At 40.9% G+C, this 21420-nt stretch overlaps 1 protein-coding gene across 3 annotated transcripts in view; it reads right to left on the bottom strand.

Moving 5' to 3' along the window:
• Window positions 1-21420, bottom strand: part of GRIN2A (glutamate ionotropic receptor NMDA type subunit 2A) — a 418206-nt gene that overhangs the window by 5824 nt on the left and 390962 nt on the right. For all 3 annotated transcript variants that reach the window (XM_032144796.2, XM_032144798.2, XM_032144797.2), the window contains one exon: window positions 3438-3676. In XM_032144796.2, the coding sequence (XP_032000687.1) occupies window positions 3438-3676 (239 nt within the window). The remainder of the gene's footprint in view (window positions 1-3437; window positions 3677-21420) is intronic.

The following is a 21420-nucleotide window of genomic DNA, read 5'->3' as shown; positions in this document are numbered from 1 at the left end:
CAATGTTAAACAAATGCCTTTTTAGAGTGCTGGCCTTCTCCCTCTGCAGTGCCAGGCATGCACATATCTCCAGTGTGTATTTGCATTGCACTGTGCAGGGGCTTCCCTGGGGATGTTGAGCCCATAAGGCTATGTAAGTCTGCTGCATGGTAATAGTTCTACATCTATTGATGTTCAACTTGCTAAAAAGAGAAGAACTGGTAATGGAGAGATCCAGTTTCCAAGCAGAACCAAACCTGCCTTGGGGAGGCAGTAAATTTCAGAGCATCCTGGATCAGTGTCTTTAAGAAAAAAAAAAAAAAAACAAAAAAACTTAAATTCTGGAGTGGACTAAAGCCTGCAACCCAACCCTGCATAAACAGACTAGTTCCCTCTTTCATATCTTTTTCTAGTGTGATAGATGAAGTGAGATGTTTCCTGTTGCTTTAAGGAAACATAAGGTAAAACCACAAAGGTAGCCTTTGGAGCCTCAATTTTACTATCCATAGGATGGGTCTGATCATGTCAACCTCAGAGGATTAGAAGTAACAAGTCCTCATCCACACAGGAGGCATAATTCATTCTGTAGTTGTGATCTTGCACTTGTGAAAAGTAGGTTCTTTGCCTGGGAATTCCCCACTGCAGATTTTGTTACAGAAAATGATTGTGTGTATATAATGAATTCACTTTTTTTTCTGTGTGTGCTCTCCATGCTATGTAGGCATACATGTAAGATGACATATGTGTGAAAGTCCGCAGAAGACAAACTTCAGTGGTGGCAGTAGCCCTTGACTGAAAGGAAGGTCATTTTTCTTTTTCTTTTTTTTTCTTTTTTTCTTTTTTTTTTTTTTTTAAGAAACTCAGAGCTTTGCTGTGCACCACATCAGGGGCTGAGCCTATTTTGAGTACCCCTAATTGAGAGAGGCAGGAAAGTATCACTCAGTATGACATCTTCCTATTCAGACACAACAGGCTGCGCTTACTTGAAAAGACAAATATTATCTAGGGAGAAGGAGGGTCCCCACAAATAGGGCTTCCTGAAACCTTTGAAGCAATAATTATGTCTGGGAGTTCCCAAGGGAGCACAGAAGTTCCCATAAAAGCACATTGCTCTCGGCCAGGTGTGGTGGCTCATGCTTGTAATCCCAGTACTTTGGGTGGCCAAGGTGGGCAGATCATAAGGTCAAGAGTTCAAGACCAGCCTGGCCAATATGGTGAAACCTGGCCTCTACTAAAAATACAAAAAGTAGCCGGGTGTGGCGGGTGCCTGTAATCCCAGCTACTTGGGAGGCTGAGGCAGGAGAACCGCTTGAACCCAGGAGGCGGAGGCTGCAGTGAGCCGCGATCGTGCCACTGCGCTCCAGCCTGGGCAACAGAGGGAGACTCCATCTCAAAAAAAATAAAATAAAATAAATAAAAGCACATTGGTCCCATAAAACTTGGGGTCCTTCTCCCCTAGGGATGGAGAGGCCAAAGTTCAAATTCTAGCTGATCACAGAACTCCACCAACAATGCCTGCCCTGTGCTGCCCAGTTTGCCTTCCATTCCCATCCTTTGGAAAGGAAGATACGGATTTATTTCATTTCTTAAAATGTTGATAAAAATCAACTTGGCTTCCTTAGCGGTGTTTTAGATAGAGGAAACGCTCTTCCAGAAACAAGCAAGATTTAGAAATAAACGCAACAGTGTGCATTTGTTTGGTGATAATCCCAGAATCATTTGGATATGAAAAGCCTTTGGTAATTGGCTGGGAGAATTAGCTTAAAGTTGGCATAATACCTAGCTCTATGCATGTATGTTGTTATTTTTAAGCAATCTATGTGTTTAGATGCCATCAAGCTAATTAGGAAATACGTATTTGCACAGAACCCGAGTTTGGAGTGCAACTGAATGGAGAAAATACATCTTCCTCACTAAACTAATGTGTACGTTCTGAATCTCCACAGTTCTTGTAACTAGCAAATGCTAAGAATATCCAAATTTGTTTTAAAGCAATTATTTAGCTTTCTCAGTAAACAATAGTATATAAAATTAGGTGTTTTTTATTTTTTATTATTATTATACTTTAAGTTCTAGGGTACATGTGCACAACATGCAGGTTTGTTACGTATGTATACATGTGCTGTGTTGGTTTGCTGCAATTAGATGTTTTCAACCAAAAAATTTACACCATTTTTCAAATCCTAATTAATGAAGTTCTTCCAAGGCAAAAAAAAAAACCAAAAACGAAAAACAAAAAAACAAGGTGGGCAAATAAGAGAGATGAGTGGATAAATAGATAGATGCATGGATGGCTGAAATGAATGAATGGACATATGGATAAGAAGGTAGATACATATGTATTCTGTGCTGTTGTTTATGTTGAGTTGAAGGTAAACTTTGTTTTCTTCTTGATACGTGTGCATTGTCTTCTGTTACTTTACACCTGTGTTTCATTTCATGTGCTATTGCATTCCACATGCTCTTTGTGTTTTGTTAGATGTGTATACATATTGCATAGCATTGCAAGTAGATTTTGTTTTCTTGTGCATGTTCTGTTACAACGCATACAAACTGTAACATCTTGCATAGCAGCATTAGTAGTGTTATACAACATACCTGGGTGCTAGTGATGGGAGCCACAGGCTGGCTGTGTCTGGCCCAGTGTTTTTTATTTTTTATTTATTTTTTATTTTTTTTTTTGTGAGACGGAGTCTTGCTCTTTTGCCCAGGCTGGAGCTGGAGTGCAGTGGCGCTATCTTGGCTCACTGCAAGCTCCGCCTCCCAGGTTCATGCCATTCTCCTGCCTCAGCCTCCAGGGTAGCTGGAACTACAGGCGCCCGGCTAATTTTTTGTGTTTTTAGTAGAGAGGGGGTTTCACCGTGTTAGCCAGGATGGTCTCGATCTCCTGACCTCGTGATCCGCCTGCCTCGGCCTCCCAAAGTGCTTGGATTATAGGTGTGAGCCACCGCACCCGGCCAAAAAATTTTTTAAATGGAATTAGTTACCAATGTTTAAAAATGGAAAGGTTTCTAACAAAATCAGATGACATTTTCTCTTTTTAAAAAACTAGAAGACCTGATAATATTGACCCTACATTCCCATAAGACAATACTCAGCAGGAGTTGAGGATGGCTGCCCGCTACTGATGAGGTAAACATTATGCAACTGGCCACAGTCCTCAGTATTCCCTATTGTTCTCTCACTTTGATACTGAGGTTTAGCTGCCGTTTCACGTCATTCGTGCTATTTTTCTCATGTCCCGCCTGCTGCACCCACTCCCATTTCCTTTCTGCCTTCCTTAGTCATCTAGGTTTGCAACACCTGGCTTATGAATGCACAAAATCTGGATGCTCTTTTGACAAGCCCAAGAAGGGCTGGTAAGGGGAGGAAGTGCAGACCTCACTGAGACGTCAAGAACCCCCGCGCTTTTCTAAACCTGCTTGCGGTGCAAGGAAGTAGCCACCGGGGGTACTGACCCTGCTGATGGAGAACAGCAACCCAGGCCGGTCAGAGCACACGCCCGTGAAACAGAAGCGCAGCTTCCAGTAGAAGAGGTGCTCCCAGATGAAGGTGATGAGGCTAAGGGCCATGGCTGCGGCCAGCATGTAGAACACGCCTGCCATGTTGTCAATGTCCAGCTGGCTGCTCATCACCTCGTTCTTCTCGTTGTGGCAGATCCCGGTGAGCCACAGGGTCTCCAGCTCCTCCATCTCACCTGGACAGATCACAACATTCACAGGCAGTGAGGACCAGAACATGCACTTTGGGGCAGACGCTTCTGGGTTTGGAACAGAGGATGTGCAACTCACAGCTATGTAACCTTAAGACAAGTTTCTGGGTTTGCTGGGTCTCCATTTGCTCACTTCTTGAGTGAAGATAATAATGATTACAAAGCCTACCTAATATTGTTGCAGTGAGGACAAAATTTATATATAAAAATAGAGAATATATATATATATATAGAGAGAGAGAGAGAGAGAGCAAACTTAGAGTATAGCAAACTTATTCTCTATTAATATGTATTTATATATTATATACATATATAATATATATAACTTAGCACAGTTCCTGGTTTTGTTTTTTGGAGTTTTGTCTTTTTTTTTTTTTTTTTTTTGGTCATTATGTTTTTCTGACCTCGCTTTCCCTTACCCTTGCCCCCAACACCCACCCAAGCTTGGAACAAGACATGGGAATAAAAGGGCAGAACGTGACAACAGAAAGACTTCATTGCAATTCTGACTTGATCATCTGCTAGCTGCATGGCCTCGGAGCTACAGTTATCCTGTGAAATAGGCATAATAATAGAACATACTTCCTAGAGTCACCATGAAGATTGAATGAGATGAGAATGTATAAAATCCCTAAAAGACCCAGATCATAGTAAGTTTTCATAATTAGTATGTTTGCTACTATTTACTGTTGTGAAGAAAATGCCTAATACAGTGCCTGGCCTATGGCAATCCTCAAATATATGTGTTTCTTTTTTTTTCTCTTTAGAACGTTCAGGATTACTTAGAAAAGTCACACATGAGCAGTATACTTAGGGCACAAAACTTTAATTGAAAAGAGACATCCAGCTGGTTCTGAATGGCCCCTTGCAAACTAAACTATCCCCACCCCTCAACTTCAGTAGGCAATTAAAGAACCAGGTGGTTTTTTCCAATGGGGAGAAGTAAAGAGTAGGCATGCTTAGAATTATTCTGTCTCTCTTTTATGTGCATTTTATTCAGTTGCCATTTAGGAGAAAATTCTGTGATCTAAACGTCTAGCAATTATACTGTCTAGCAATTCACTAAACTATGGCACTTAGACTATGATTCAGCCTTTAAAAATGATCTTTCAAGGACAGTAAAAATCAAGGAAGATGCGTATGTTAAATGAAAAGTAAGAGTATATATGTATATGTATATACATGATCTCTAAGATGTATTGGGGACATGCAGAGAAAAGTTAAGGAAATACTCTAAATGTTTATATCAATTCTTTTTGAAGAAGTCATTCATAATGCTTTAATATTGGTCTTTTTTTAAGTTATGTGAAATTAGCATGTATTGTTTTTGGTTTGTTCTCACTCTTGAATGATATGGCTGAATATAAACATCAAGTTGACAATTATTTTTCCTTGACTTTTGAGGATGTTAAATTTTCTTCTGATCTGGATGGCAGTTGTTGAAAAGTTGGCTAATCATCTAATTGTCGTTACTTTCTATGCAATCTATATTTTCTCTCTAGTTGCTTTTGAGAATTTCACTTTCTCTTTGGTGTGAATTCTAGGTGTGGGTTTGTTTTATTGGTTCGGCTCTGGACTTAGTATGATTCTTCAATCTGAATACTTACAATTTTAGTTCTGGCAAAAATTCACCTGCTATGGCTTTAAATATTACTTCTCCCCATCATATCTTCTTAAAAAAGCTAATAGATTTTATTTTTTAAAGTGGTTTTATAGTTACAGAAAAACTGAACAGAAAGTACAGAGAGTTCCTATATACTACCTCTCCCCACTCCCTTCAATTTTCCCTATTAACATCTTGCATTAGTGTGGTACAGTTTTTACAGTTCATTTGGGTAAATACCTAGGAGCATTACTGCTAGATTATACGGTAAGTCTGTGTTCAGCTTTGTAGGAAACTGCCAAACTTTCTTCCAAAGTGGCTGTACTATTTTGCACTCCCATCAACAATGAATGAGAGAGCTCCTGTTGCTCCCAGTCCTCACCACCCTTTTCATTGTCAGTGTTAGTGTTCGTGTTTGGGGTTTTAGCCACTCTCATAGGGATGTAGTACTAGCTCATTATTTCAACTTGCAGTTCCCTAAAATAGTCCTATCTTTTTTTTTTCCTGAAAACTTTAAAATACTGTGAAACTTTTCATTCTCTAGGTTATTTACCTTGTTTTAATATTTGCATTCTTTTTTCTCTCTGGGCTGCATTTGGGTGATTTCCAATAGATATATTTTCCCATTAATTTATTCTTTTGTTGATAATATTTAGCTTTATGTTTTAATTTTATTTAACTGTGATATTCATTTGGTTCTTCTACAGTTCTGCCTGTTCTTTTTGTCATAATATCCCACCCTTTTATGATTTTTAAAACTTTTATATATTTAATAAGTTTAAACCTCTAGTCTTTCAGATTACTCCCCCCAACCCCCACCTTAGTTGTTGAGATTCTCATTCCTCTGTTGGCTGTGTGTTCTGACTCTCACGGTGGGTTACTTCCTTGTGACATCTCTAACTTTTGACTATGAGCTGATCTTCTGCAGAATTATTTTCCCTCTAAGCCCCATGGGACTCCCAAGAACACTAGGCTATAGAAACATCCCTACAGAGAGTTTCTGGGTTTGCTTCTGTCATGGTTCCAGGAATTTCAATGTATGAGTTTTTGTATGGAAAAATTTTTACTTTGATTACTACACCATTTAAGTAGCATACATTTGAACTCACATGCTCATTTGGGCTTTAATTTCTTACTGACAGCTTCAAACAGATGGTAAACCTCCTTGCATTTTCTTCACTTTGATGGACAGAGATTTTCCTAGTTTTCTTTTTACAGACTAAGTGACTCATTAAAGGTCTCAAATGTATTAACCAGAAAAAAAGCATACATGTTAATGAGTACTTTTTTTAAAAATAGGAAATCCATCCCCTTTCAAGTTCCTCACCCACAAAAATGGGTGCTGATCAATCAGTTGTGTAGGTAAAGGGATGAGAAGAGGGTATCTTGATTCAATTCCTTTTCTTCCAACAGCCTCCCATGCTTTCACACAGTCACAAAGGTCATGGGAGACGTTGAAATAATATCTCACTGTCCACCAACACTATCTCAAACTCATCCAGATTTCTCTGCCCACCATGTACGTCAGACCTGCACGGCTGCTTCCTCTTCTCACAAAAACACCAGTGCCATCCCTTTCAAAATACAATGTACTGTTGACTTCCCCCTCCCTTTGGAGGTATTTTGTTTTGTTTTGTTGAGATGGGGTCTCACTCCAGTCGCCCAGGCTGGAGTGCAGTGGTGCGATCATAACTCACTACAGCAGCAATTTCCTGGGCTCAGGTGATCGTCCCACCTCAGCCTCTGAAGTAGTTGGGACGGCAGGCCCACGTCACCATGCTGTGCTAATTTTTTGTATTTTTAGTAGAGATGAGCTTTCACCACCTTGCCCAGGCTGATCTCAAACTCCTGGGCTCAAGCAACCCACCCGGCTCAGCCTCCCAAAGTGCTAGGATTACAGGCGTGAGCTACCGTGCTCAGACCCTTTGGAGTCTGTGAGGACACAAAAATGGGTCTTCTCACTATGACTCATCAGATTCCCAGAACATCTTCCTATCGGTGTTGCCTCAAAGCAAGCCAGGTTTGTAAGCCTGTAAGGAGGGCAGTCTGATATAAGAAACATCATCTTGATTCTTTTCAAGATGGAAATAAAAAGATTTCCTTCTGCCCTTTGCCCAAACAATATCTCTTTTTAGAGGAAATCAACCTGGTAAAGCAGACCTCAATTTCAAAAAAAAAAAAAGAGCAAATGCGCATTTCTCATTACCAATTACAGCCTGTTCCAATCATTTTCAAATTAATCATTTCCTGCCTCGTGGCCCTCTTTGACTAGCGTACTGAACTGTAGTTCAAATACTTTCTTATTTCATTTTTAATTTACTCAAGTATATTGTAATCTCCTGGAGGGAGATCAGGGACCATGTTTTATGGTTTTGATATTTTTCGTGGCCTGCAGCACGTAGTGAGCATTGAATCCATATTTTCTGTTTCTGTTTCTTTTCTTACATCCCCAGGCTTAAACGGGGCAGCATTGCAGAAGTGTTCAAATCTGTTAAGTGAGTTATTCTGCCATATAAATAGAAGGAATACAAAGCAAAGGGGAACTTGCAGTGGGCTTGAGACTAAAAGGCTGGGAAATGTGCATCCTTTAGGTAGGGTGAAGCATCAAATGTCGTTTTTCCAAGGAGTGGCTCTATGATATTTATTCTGCTGTCAGTTTCTCCTATTAAAAAGAGGCTGTGATCTTTGTCAGTGCGATCTTGTGAACCAGGGCTGGTAAGTGGGCAATTAAATCTCTTTCCTGAAGCAGACTCATTCTTGCTGGGAAGACACAAGCTAAGTGCTCTCTTGGGAACCGATGGAGCCTGGGAAGTTGTGGGGTTGCAGTCAAACCACACTGCCTTTGTCCCCCACCGGAGAGGACTGGTCCCCGTGTAACGCCCAGAGCCCTCTCCTTTTGTGTTTCCACCTCCTCCAGTGACAGTAAGCTCATGCACATTTGCAGAACTTCTTTGCGCCTGTGGGAACTTGCACCCGTTCTTCCTATATCTGTTTTCAGGGGAGATGTTTCCAGCCACAAGTATCTCTGCCAACCACTTAGTTCTGCACCATCCTGAGGAAAGCTGTAAGTTCAGTAGAAGGAGCAAGGTGTCAAGGTCACTCTTTTCCTAATGCTGGCAACATTAAAAGACAGAGTAACAGCGTTTCAGGAGTCAACCGTCAGAGAGATGCAGAATCTAAAAGGGAACAGGCAAGGATAATGGAGGCAGTGTTGTGTGTGTCTCCAACTTGCTTCCATTCCATTCCACTGGCTGCTTGGGTCAGGCTGTAAGAAGGCTGGTTAGACAAAAGGCACAGACAGGATGCAGACAGTGGAGGAGTTTCTCCCATTACCCATCCACCCACTGACAAGGTGGAAGCCGGGGGTTTTACATTTGCAAAAAGGAATGAAAGAAAATTCAACTAGATACTGTCCAGCAAATTACAAGAAAGAATGTTTCAGGCAGAAAACACTAGAATGAGATATAAAAGGAAGCACCCTTCCCTGAAGATTTTGGGGAGCACATCCAATCACCTGCTAAGGTCTAGATAGTAACACAGAGGTATTAATACACTCAATATCTGAGTCAGACGGCCTGCATTAGACTCTTGCCTTCCACAGGTACCGGTTCTTTGATCATGGTCCAGGTACTCTACTTTATCCAAGTACTCATCCATTCATGTATCTATTTTTCTATTTAACAAAATTACATAAAATAGACTGTCCTTCAGGTACTATACTAGAGTTTTAAAAAATTAACTCATGTAAACTTAATGTGGCTGGTCTATTTTACAGATGAGGGCATGCAGCTGCAGAGAGGTTAAGGAATTTTCTTAATCACTCTAAACTTCAGTTTTAATATCTAGCAAATGGGAGTACATCAGAATTTATCTCATAGGAGTTTTGTTAGAATTAAATGATGTTGCATACACACAGTGCCTGGCATACACTAATTACAAAATAAGTATTTCTGGAGATATTATTATTGCCTGAAATCAGGGAAGCTGGGGGGTGGGATGGACCACATAACGCTCTCCGTGCCCTTCTAACTCACTCTATCTATGATCCCAAGAACACAAGTCCAGGGAGAAGTTTCAGCTCTCCGTGGAGACTCTGTTATATCCAAAGTAAGAGAAATTAGTTCTCTATTTGCCCTAAGACTCATTCTCAGCACTTCCAGAGGAACTGCAGTTTTTGGGAACGGATTTTACAGCAAGCAATGTGACTAGCCTTCAAACTTCCCAAGTACCTCTCCCCTGAGGTCATTTGTGAAAAATCCATTTTGAACTTGTACCCTTTAGGCTTTGCCCAAAATGTGCTGAAACGTATCTTCTAAAATCAGCTTCCACAGGCACATGTCTACATATTTTTTTTTTCTTGGTTTCTTGCCAAAGCACCTGACCCAAGGCAGGGATGAAAGATGAAAAGAGAGAGAATGTGGTTCTGAGAAGCTGAGTTCGATGTTCTATTTCGTGTCTGGTCAAGGAAGCTGTTGTTTTTTGGTTTTCTGAGAACTTCATTTGTTTTTTTCTTTGCTCATTCATTCGCTCATTGAAAAGAGAGTATTTCTAAAGCACTTAACATGTGGGAAACATCTCTGTATTTTCATATAGAGATGAATTACAGATAGTCTTTGGCCTCTAAGAGCTCATTCCTGTGAGAGAGACAGTCATGAAAACCAGTAGTTATGGCAAAATGAGATGATTGGATTTGCATAGGGCTGGAGGCAGGAAGAAACAAGGAGTGTTAAGATCAGAGAGCAGTTCAGGATTTCTGGGAAGGAAGAAGGGATCAAAGGAGGAGCCTGAGGAATAGAAGCCAGAATGGTAAGAACTCGATTTTCATGCTAAGAAGTCTGGGGTACCCAGGGAACAGCAAGGCCGTCAGATGTACGTCTGTAGTGAACTCCCAACTATTTTCTTAGTGGACCCAAGATTCTTCAGTTGTTGCTTATGTTTCTCCAGTCATGGCCCCCCTGATTGGAAATCCAGTGTCTCCTCACATACAACAGAGGTAAGCTGTGATGAGTGAGTGTGCAATGTCTCATTCAAATTGCAAATGTGTACAATGGTGCTACCATGTGGAGGAAGGTCACCAGTCAACTCTGTCCTGGTGACACAGTCACTGTTAGAGTCCTGTCCTGATTTCAGAGTCAGACAGAAGACACAGCTTAAGCTTTCCTGTTCTGAGGTTATGCAGTGACTGGGAGAAATGCACTTACAAGAAACTGCTGGCAAGGATTCATTTTAAACTGTCACCAATATCATCACCCATTACAGTCTACTCTGGATGTACCAGCTGCATGGTATTTGTGCTGAAAACTTGGCAATAGCTATCTTTGGTGTATAGCTCAGAGGTATCCACCTTCAGGAATTCTTCCCTGAATGCACAGGAATGTAAATATGAGGCCATGGTTTCCTCTACCATAACATCCTGGATTTTTTTTGTATAGAATTTGTCACACTGGAATGTAATTGTCACTGGGAGGTGAGTTTATACAGGGCAGGGATCTTGTCTTATTCTCCTTGTACCCCCAGTCTGTGGCACAGGTCTTGGTACATGTGGTTCATAACATTGCACCAACTGTGGATAACGCAAGGCTCCTGTCTCCTTGATTAGTTTGTGATCCACAGATCTGAGGATCAGTCAGAGCCCAAGACAGGAAGAAATATGAGAAGCCCCAGGCAAAGGGGTGAGGAAATAGACTCTGAAACCCAGAAATCAAGGCTGGCTCTTGGGCGAGTATGTTCCAATCAAAGATCCCAGCAATAGAGCCTGGTGGTTTCCCACAGGGAACAGACTTCCATCTATAGCTGAAAGACGTCAGACGGTTGTTGCTGCTGATCTCATTAGGGTTTGTTGTGAACACCGAGAGGGTAACTGACCCCATTTCAATCCTGTTTCATGTCTTGCCCAGGGTTGGGTACTTTGGGTTTCTCAGAAGCCCGACTGGAATTGGAAATGGCAAAGGAACAACTTTTTTTATGGGAAATCTAGGGCACAGATTCATTGGCAGGCTCGTGTTCTCAATGACAACAGACTCAGTCATTGTGAGTTCTGAATTGTGGTCCTGCAATTGAGGATGGCCTGGGGGACAGAGAATTGGGGCCATATCCTCTCCCTGCCCAGTTGTCCTGTAGATGAAAGGAAGTTGCGTATCAGATTTGGGGATGTGGTCTGTGGCCTTGGAGCAGAGTAAGATCAGCTAGACCATCTGAGCTTTGACCTTGAGGGCCTGGCTTCATTAATTCCAGCATCTTGACTCAAAGCCACGTGAGGCAAGTCCACCCTCCCAGATGCAGCAATGAGAAACTCATTCCTTTCTCTCTTGCCTGTGGTGACCCAACACCCATGTTGTTTTAAAGACAAATTTAAAAACTCTCAAAAGGACAAAACAAAGGCCCAATAAATCTGACAAATAAGAAAAAAAAAATGAGCTAGAGAAAAATAAGACCCAAGTAACCTGGGGTTCAGAAATAATATTCTGGAGCCTATGACCTCTGTTCTCAGAGGGTCACTGAACTATTTGCTGAAGAGAAAAAATACTTTTGATGGTGGTGGTGATAGGAAATAGTGCAAGATTCTGGACACAAATAGATTGAATTTGGGAGATAAATATTCCTTATTTAAATGTCAGAATATTCCATTTCTGTATAATGCTGAGAAGTCACAAAACCAAAATAAAAATAGGGCTAGGCTTAAATGTATCCAGTTAGAGGCAGGGACAGGCTGTCTTTGGCATAAATGTTTCACCGCCACCTTCCAACTGAGGTTTCTGCTCCATGGATGAAACTTGAGTATTGTTAAGTTCATTGCTACTTGTCACATTGCAGGATTTCACAGGCCACGTGATTAGTCGCACAAGTTGGATGGATTTGGGGGATTTTATGCACACAGGTTCCCAACCATAAAATCTCCCAACTCTGGCCGGGTGCAGTGGCTCATGCCTGTAATCCCAGCACTTTGGGAGGCCAAGGCAGGCAGATCACCCGAGGTCAAGAGTTTGAGACCAGCCTGGCCAACATGCTGAAACCCTGTCTCTACTAAAAATACAAAAAAATTAGCTGGGCGTGGTGGTGGGCACCTGTAATCCCAGCTACTCAGGAGGCTGAGGCAGAAGAATCGCTTGAACCTGGGAGGCGGAGGTTGCAGGGAGCCCAGATCGCGCCATTGCACTCCAGCCTGGGCAACAAGAGTGAAACTGTCTCAAAAACAACAACAACAAAAAACCCAACTAACAACTTGTGCAGCTTCCCAACCAGTGTCTCTTTCAGAAGAAAAATTAAAAAGAGGATTGGACAATAAAGGATTGGATAACTCTATCAAACATCAAACAATACACATGGTCACAATTTTCCATTACTGGATGAAGTTGGAGAGATACAATTCTTTGACGTAAGATGGCAGAAACCTTGTAGGAATCCAGGAAACCTTATTATATACCAAGCACTTCTGGAATCTGCTTAACCCATCTGCCGCACACAAATAAAGACAGTCAAGCTGCCATGGCTTAAAAGGCACATGCATTTGTGAGCACAAATGAAATCATAGTGACTTTTTGCCATTGCATATTTTCTCAATCAATAGTCCTCAAAATCTGATGACTTATCATGGGAAGGTTATGAGGACTTTTTAATATCACAAAGGGGTTATTGTGTTTTAAACATATATAGATTTAAGAAAAAAAAGGATAGCAATAACTTCAGATCCCGTGCTGTTTTGAGAGCCACTGGCTAAACTGGGTTTCCAGTACTACAGCAGCTAACAACCCTGCCCTAATTGTCAGTGAGGGGAAGTAAATCTGGGTGTTTACGCGTGCCTTTCACAGGATGCTTCTTTTACCTGGTAGACAGCCTCATGCCTAGTTTTCCTATCCATGACCAGGGGATGTCTCCCAGGAGGAACTTGTTTATAACTGCTGATGCCCTTGCAGCTCTTGTCTGACCCATGTCCAGTTTATGTCTGCCTGATCACCGCTCTGGCACTGGAAGCCCAACCTTGTAGTCTCCCCGAGGGAAAACCCAGTCTGCGGTAGTTCCTAGGTCTTCAGATGAAAGGTGCAAATTCAATACACCACCATATAGAAAATAAGCTCAAAGATTTATTACTTACACATCCTGGACAGGGAGGGTGCAATGAATCAAGAGGACAGTTTTCTGCTCCTGCATCACACAAGGCAAGAATGAAGAGTCAGCCCGAGAAAGAGAGAATGTGGCCAACTAGTGGTACATAAAAGGGAATAGGGTGCGGGTCACTTTAAGTTTGCAGGCAAATGCCTGAATGATCCATTTAAAGGAAGCAGTGGGAAAGCATGGAGCCTGGTCTCCCAGGTGGTGGAGATGCCTCTGAGTTCTTATCTCTGGCCAGGGGCTTCAGCCATTTGGCTGTGATGCTTCACGTGTAACCCCAAGGTAATCTACGCTGTGTTGCTCAGTTCTACATGCCAAGAAATAGCTCCTCTCTTGCAGCAAGTAAAATTATCTTACTGCTTTTCAGTTTCTTTTTTATTGAAGTATTGTCAACAAGTTCCCCGAAGCTGTAAAATCCAGAAGCGAAATGGATCGCTTCCATTTGATCTGTATTCCCCATTGCTTAGTATACACAAGGAGCTTAATGGGCATCAGAGACTTGGTTGTGGAATGAAAAGAGAAGGAGAGAGTGGAAAGGAAAGAAAAGAGGACAGGGAAGAGAAGGAGGAGAAAGAAAAAGGGGAATGGAGAAGGACACAAAGTGAGAAATGAAACTATTAAAGGATCCTACATCAGCTGTCAGAACCATCCGTAACTAAAGCAAAAGGAAGACCCTGTTTTTCTTTCCATAGAGGGTAATAGGGTGGTGTGCAGGGCTGGGTTATGACTTAGAAGAGCTCTCAGCTCTTCCTTTGCTGAAATCCTCCTCCTCCCCAGGTATGGAGGTGCTCCTCTGACCTCCTCTCCCTTTTCCCAAGTCTAAGGCACCAGATGGGGTGAGACAGTGGCCAGGGATGAGTGGAAGGGCATATGCGGGTGGGAGAGAAGCTAGATATCAATTCTAACTCAGGAAAGTAAGTAAGTGAGGCAGACTCCACAGTCCTCTGCCCCCATTGTACTGACGTTAAATCTGAGGTCAGGTTACATAAACCAAGGTCACAAAATAAGGCAATGTTGATGTTGGGGAAAGAATCTGGATCTCTAAATGATTGGTGGCAACAGCCAACCACACAGCCACTGATGAAGACACCTAGAGTTCAGTTGCACAAGCCAGCTTTACCTCTCATACAAAGTTGAAAAGGAGCACTTGGAAATTGAAGAAGCTACCTGCGCTGCTGGCGGGAATGTAAATTGGTTTACATTTTCAGAACACTGGTTCAACGTACCTACTAAAGTTGAGTAGACGCGCTCTATTACCCAGCAATTCCATTCCTAGGTCTATTTCCAAACCAGTAAGTGCCTTTGTGCACAAGAAAGGTACAAAAGTATCCAAAGCAGACAAAAACTAAAAGTGATGTAAATGCCCATCAGCAGCAAAATGGATAAATCTGTACGACGAAATAGCACCCAGCAATGAAAAAAATAATGAGCTGTGGTTACATGCAGTAATATGTATCAATGTCATAAGAGACATCAATGAATACATGTTGTATGATTCCACCATTTATTTGAGGATCAAAAGAAGGCAAAACCACCCCATGGTCATGGAGGACAGAATGTTGATTACTTGCGGGGGGAATGTTGACTGGCAGGGGCCATGAGGAAGCTTTCTAGGATACTGGTCACATTTTATAGCTCAATCTGGGTGGCAGCTGCACAGCTGTACAAAAATTAACTGGACATTGGGATTTGTGCAATATAATGAATGTATGTCATAGTTTATAGAAGGTAACAAATAGAAAAAAACAGTGAGTGGCATAGTACAGGTATAAGTGTTCTTTTACTTTGGGGGTTAAGAGAGGTAATAATAAGGAAAGTTGAAGACAACAGACTTTCTAAACCAGAGAGAAAAATAAAAACTTTTTTAAGTGTGATATTTCTTTACCAAAAGAGAAAATTTCTTTAAGGATAAGGGGATACCAGTCATGTTTAGTTAAATTCTTCCAATTGTTGGAATTGTTTCAAAATAACATGTCACTTTTATCCTTTAAGCCACAGGTCACTAATCTTTCTTTTTTTATAGTAAAGGGCCAATTAGTAAATATTTTCAGCACTACAGGCCATACGGTCTCTATCACAACGACTCAACTCTGCCTTTGTAGCACAAAAACAGCCGTAGACAATATGTAATACAGGAATGAGTGTGGTTGTGTTCCAGCAAAACTTTATAAAAAACATGTAATGGGCCATAATTTGCAGAATTCTGATTTAACCAATCAAAACATGAAATAGGAAATAACTTTTTATATTTATATAAAAGAGATAGCATGTTGCACCTTCTAAAATAGCAAAAAGAACTGTAATGCCTAATGCTGCTAGATTGTGGTAAAATCGGTACATTGATCCACTATTACTAGTACTTTAGATGAAAACAAAACTTTTTTTTCTTTGAGACAGGGTCTTGTTCTGTCACCCATGCTGGAGTACAGTGGAAGGAACACTGCTCTCTGCAGCCTCAACCTTCCAGGCTCAAGTGATTCTCCTACCTCAGCCGCCAAAGTAGCTAGGACTACAGGTGCATGCCACTATGCCTAGATAATGTTTTTATTTTTTGTAGAGATGGGGTCTCACCATGTTGCCCATGCTGGTCTTGAACTCCTGGGCTCAAGCAATCCCCCCACCTTGGCTTCCTAAAGTGCTGGGATTACAGGTATGAGTCACTGCACCCAGGGGAAACAAACCTTTTGGGCATCAATATGACGCCATATATCAAGACTCCTAGAGATCTTTAGAACCAGTAACCCTTTAAATTCTACCTCTAAGAGTTTGTTGCAAATAGTTCAAAAGAAAAAAGAAATAGGCATGAAGATATTTCTTCCATCATTATCTATACTACCAAAATAACAAAATGTGTAGCATTTGGAAAATAATGTAATGGTTTCTGGTTTAATAAAGATGACACTTTATGCAAAAAATTAAAAAATACTTGTGAAAGCAGATAATGTAGTTACATAAGAATGCTTAAAATGTAATAATAAGTGAAAAATCATGGAATATAAAAGTGTATATAACCAATAATTACAATTATTTAAAGAAATGTGTCTGCAAGCAACAGGGATCAGGAGATAATCTATAAATTAAAAACAATTATGTTAAAGTAGTAGATTGGGGTGATTATATGTTCAGCCAGCCCTTTCTGTATTTGTGAATTCAAATGATCACAGATTGAAAATATTTTGGGCAAACAGTGGTGTCTGCACTAAACATATACAGACTTTTTTTTCTTGTCATTGTTTCCTAAACCATACGGTGTAACAACTATTTAGATAGCATTTATATTGCATTAGGTATTATAAGTAAACTAGAGATGATTTAAAGTATAAGATGTGCGTAGATTATATTCAAATGCCACACCATTTTATATCAGGAACTTGAGCATCCACAGATTTTGGTGTCTGTAGGAGGCTCTCAAACCAATCCTTCATAATACTGAGGGACAACTTGTATATATGATATACTGCCTTTCCAAATGAAAGTGTTTAAAAAATATAGACTGAGAGGGATTTGCGGCCACTGTTTATCCATCCCATAAATTTTGCACGTGCCTATGTGACATCAATGTTTGACTTACCAACAAGCCATTCATTATGTCTTATTTCCACTTTGATGGTTCTCTTGACATTTGACTTTCTCTGGTTTGAGCAATTCACTGCTTGTCAGGCCTGGGCCTGGCATGCTGACCTTGTACTAATCCTGGTGTTGGATTGATAACAGACACTAAGATTCTGAAGCCCAACAGGACTGTTAGGGAATTCACTGCAAATTTACGCAGATAAAATCCCCTGGAGTTTTACCACTGAGGAAGAGTCAATGGCTCTCCAGGATATTTATGGATTTTATCTGTTTCTTAAGTAAGTACTGTTCCATTATTATTCCAGATATGTCTCTAGTTAAAATTAGGAGGGAAATAAACAAGTCGAATTTTTATGGTATAATCTGGTCACAGGCCAATGGAGAAGCAGTTAAGTCCTTTATTGCTAATCTATGCTTAGAACTGACATATTTCTTATTTGAAAACGTTGCATTTCTGAATAAATGGTTTGGCCTAGACAGTTTTTGGATCATAGGAAAGTAAGTGACTTAGTTGTTGGGGCATCAAAATGGTTATTAATGATCACCCCCTTCTGATGTCTATATCATCAGTGTATTATCTTTGTGTATACATGAGGTTTATGTACATGCAAACGTCATCCACATACATGGGAGCAATAATGAAATCCATATAAAAAATTAGACCCAATCAACGGTATTTAGCTACACTTTCCCCGTGGTTTCAAATGAGACCCCGTCTACATGTATAAGGAATCAGGAGAGCCATTGCGTCCAAATCTAGTTCCAGATCCGATTTAATTGATAGAAGTGCTGGCTCAGTCTTTACCCAAATGTGGGGTTTTCAGTTTTGCCTGCTTTATTTTTAACACTGTTATTATAGTCAATAAATGAAAATGAAATCTTTGGAAGCAATAAAGGCTTTCATGTCTATTTCGATCCTTCCTGAATGAGGAAGCTTAACATTAAAGCTTATCTGACTACGTCTTCCATTCATAGCCTACCCTCATATCTCCTATGTTCTTTATTGTGGTTGGCATGTGGACTAACGCTTAGAAGTGCCAAATCCTTTATGCCTCTAGTTTTCACAATCACCAAGGGCTCTGTGTAAACCCAATTAGAAGCCCTGAGAGAAAGAGAATGAATAAAACACAGGGCAAAGATTCAATATCATGGACCCCAACTGAGTGATTGGATGGCAAGTGATATTTGTACTCAACATCTGCCAATCAGAGGATAAAATGTTTCTAAATGGTAAATATTGTTACTTTAAAGAGTGATTTTTAAACCTTACGGATGGAGCTGAAGACCATTATTCTCAGTAAACTAACAAAGGAACAGAAAACCAAATACCCCATGTTCTCACTTTCAAGTGGGAGCTAAAGGATGAGAACACATGGACACACAGAAAGGAGCAACACGCACTGGGGCCTAATGGAGGGTGGAAGGTGGAGGGTGGGAGGAGGGAGAGGATCAGGAAAGACAAATAATGGGTACTGGGCTTAATACCTGGGTGATGAAATAATCTGTACAACAAACCCCCAAGACACAAGTTTACCTATATAGCAAACCCACACATTTACCCATGAACTTCCAACAAAAGTTTTTTAAAAAGAATTCTATGGCTGGGCACGGTGGCTCACAGCTGTAATCCCAGCACTTTGGGAAGCCGAGGTGGGCGGATCACCTGAGGTCAGGAGTTCAAGACCAGCCTGGCCAATGTGGCGAAACCCAGTCTCTACTACAAATACAAAAATTAGCCAGGCGTGGTGGTGGGTGCCTGTAATCCCAGCTACTCGGGAGGCTGAGGCAGGAGAATTGCTTGAACCCAGGAAGCGGAGGTTGCAGTAAGCCGAGATCTCACCACTGCATTCCAGCCTGGGCTACAAGAGCAAAACTCTAACAACAACAACAAAAACAAAACAAAACAAAAACGAAAAAAAAAAACCTAAAACCATAAAAATCCTAGAAGAAAACCTAGGCAATACCATTCAGGACATAGGCATGGGCAAGGACTTTATGTCTAGAACACCAAAAGCAATGGCAACAAAAGCCAAAATTGACAAATGGGATCTCATTAAACTAAAGAGCTTCTGCACAGCAAAAGAAACTACCATCAGAGTGAACAGGCAACCTAGAGAATGGGAGAAAAGTTTTGCAACCTACTCATCTGACAAAGGGCTAATATCCAGAATCTACAATGAATTCAAACAAATTTACAAGAAGAAAACAAACAACCCCATCAAAAAGTGGGTGAAGGATATGAACAGACACTTCTCAAAAGAAGACATTTATGCAGCCAAAAGACACATGAAAAAATGCTCATCATCACTGGCCATCAGAGAAATGCAAATCAAAACCACAATGAGATACCATCTCACACCAGTTAGAATGGCCATGATTAAAAAGTCAGGAAACAACAGGTGCTGGAGAGGATGTGGAGAAATAGGAACACTTTTACACTGTTGGTGGGACTGTAAACTAGTTCAACCATTGTGGAAGTCAGTGTGGCGATTCCTCAGGGATCTAGAACTAGAAATACCATTTGACCCAGCCATCCCATTACTGGGTATATACCCAAAGGATTATAAATCATGCTGCTATACAGACACATGCACACGTATGTTTATTGCGGCACTATTCACAATAGCAAAGAGTTGGAACCAACCCAAATGTCCAACAACGATAGACTGGATTAGGAAAATGTGCCACAGATACACCATGGAATACTATGCAGCCATAAAAAATGATGAGTTCATATCCTTTGTAGGGACATGGATGAAGCTGGAAACCATCATTCTGAGCAAACTATCACAAGGACAAAAAACCAAACACCGCATGTTCTCACTCATAGGTGGGAATTGAACAATGAGAACACATGGACACAGGCAGGGGAACATCACACACTGGGGCCTGTTGTGGGGTGGGGGGAGTGGGGAGGGATAGCATTAGGAGATACACCTAATGTTAAATGACGAGTTAATGCGTGCAGCACACCAACATGGCACATGCATACATATGTAACAAACCTGCACATTGTGCACATGTACCCTAAAACTTAGAGTACTATTAAAAAAATATATATATATAAAAAATATAATGTAAAGGGAGCAAATGCCTGCTTTAAGAATTTTCAGTTAAAAGTTATAAAATATTATAAAATTATGTACATGGAGATTCAATTTAGAACACTAGATAAAAAGTATAAGTAAGTTTCAATTAAAAAAAAAAAACCCTTAATGTGTATTAGAATCATCCAGAAAGGATGTAGAAATGCCCCACAGGAGGTGAAAATTAGGTGTCTGTATTGTCAGTTGGCTTGCTAGATGATTCTACTAGATGCAGAAATGTCAAAAGCATCTCCATATGCAAGGGCAATAGAGCAGGAGTGTTTAATCATTTTTATATCCCACCACCTGGAGTTTAAAAGCTGCTCAGTTGTTCTTTGTTGAATCGACGACTAGAAGGGAGAATGAATGAATGAACAAATGGGTGAATACATGGGAAGGAGGTTGTCAATGGCACCTAGTTCTTCTTAACTTGATTAGAAAGTTAGTAATTTACAGACTAGCCCAGCTCATCCCCAACTGTGACTTCTGCCTTTGAAGTCTCAATTTGATTAAAACACGTTTAGCAAGGAACAATAACTTTCTGAAATTCTGGAGATTATGCAGCTCCAAGAAGCTCTGTGGGGAACAAGCAATTCCAGCAACCAAGATAGGTCTTTGTGAACCTGGAGAGGCTGCTTTGCAAGCCCGTATCGAGGCCAAACATCTGACTTCTCTTAATTACATTCTGTCCTTGTTTCATTCCTTCTCATCTCCTGCTTCTGGGTCCTTAGTTTTCCCCAAACTGGCAGGGTTGAATGATCTCAAAAATTAGGCTGGGCCTCCTCCCATGGTGCTGGGGCCTGAGGCATGGACGAGTCTCCTTCACCATGGAACAATGGAAAAAAAAAGTGTAGGTCATTTTCTCTCCCACCCTAAACTTCTGTCGCAAAGTGATTTTGCCCAGTACCTTCTGCAGGGTAATGATGCTGTTTCATTAGTAAAAGAGGAAGGAGCACTGACTCTGGGGTGTGACCTACCTGTGTTTAAATCACAGCCTTGCCCCTTTCCAGATGAGAAAACCACCTGTCTTCCAAGATGTCTACGAGGGTTTATAGCAGCTAAAGAAGTAACATCACGTAAAGATTAAAGCAAAGATCCTGGCGCCCTCCTGCGGAGGTACCAATTGTACCAATCTCAGATCTCCCACTTAGCTGGATAATCCTGGACACCTTACTTAACTGACCTGTGACTCAGTTTCCTCATATGTAAATAGGAATGAATAATCATAACTCCATGCCATTTAGTCATTGTGAGGAGCAAATGAAATTAATATAAGGACCAAACTCCGACCATTTTCTTCTCTTGCCCAAAGCTCTATCTAAGGGGCCTGAAGAGTCACACCCTACAGACAAAATCTT

This window comes from Hylobates moloch, unplaced genomic scaffold (genome assembly GCF_009828535.3).
Source record: "Hylobates moloch isolate HMO894 unplaced genomic scaffold, HMol_V3 SCAFFOLD_23, whole genome shotgun sequence".
In the NCBI taxonomy this organism is placed as follows: domain Eukaryota; kingdom Metazoa; phylum Chordata; class Mammalia; order Primates; family Hylobatidae; genus Hylobates; species Hylobates moloch.
This window is presented reverse-complemented; position numbering and strand designations above follow the sequence as displayed.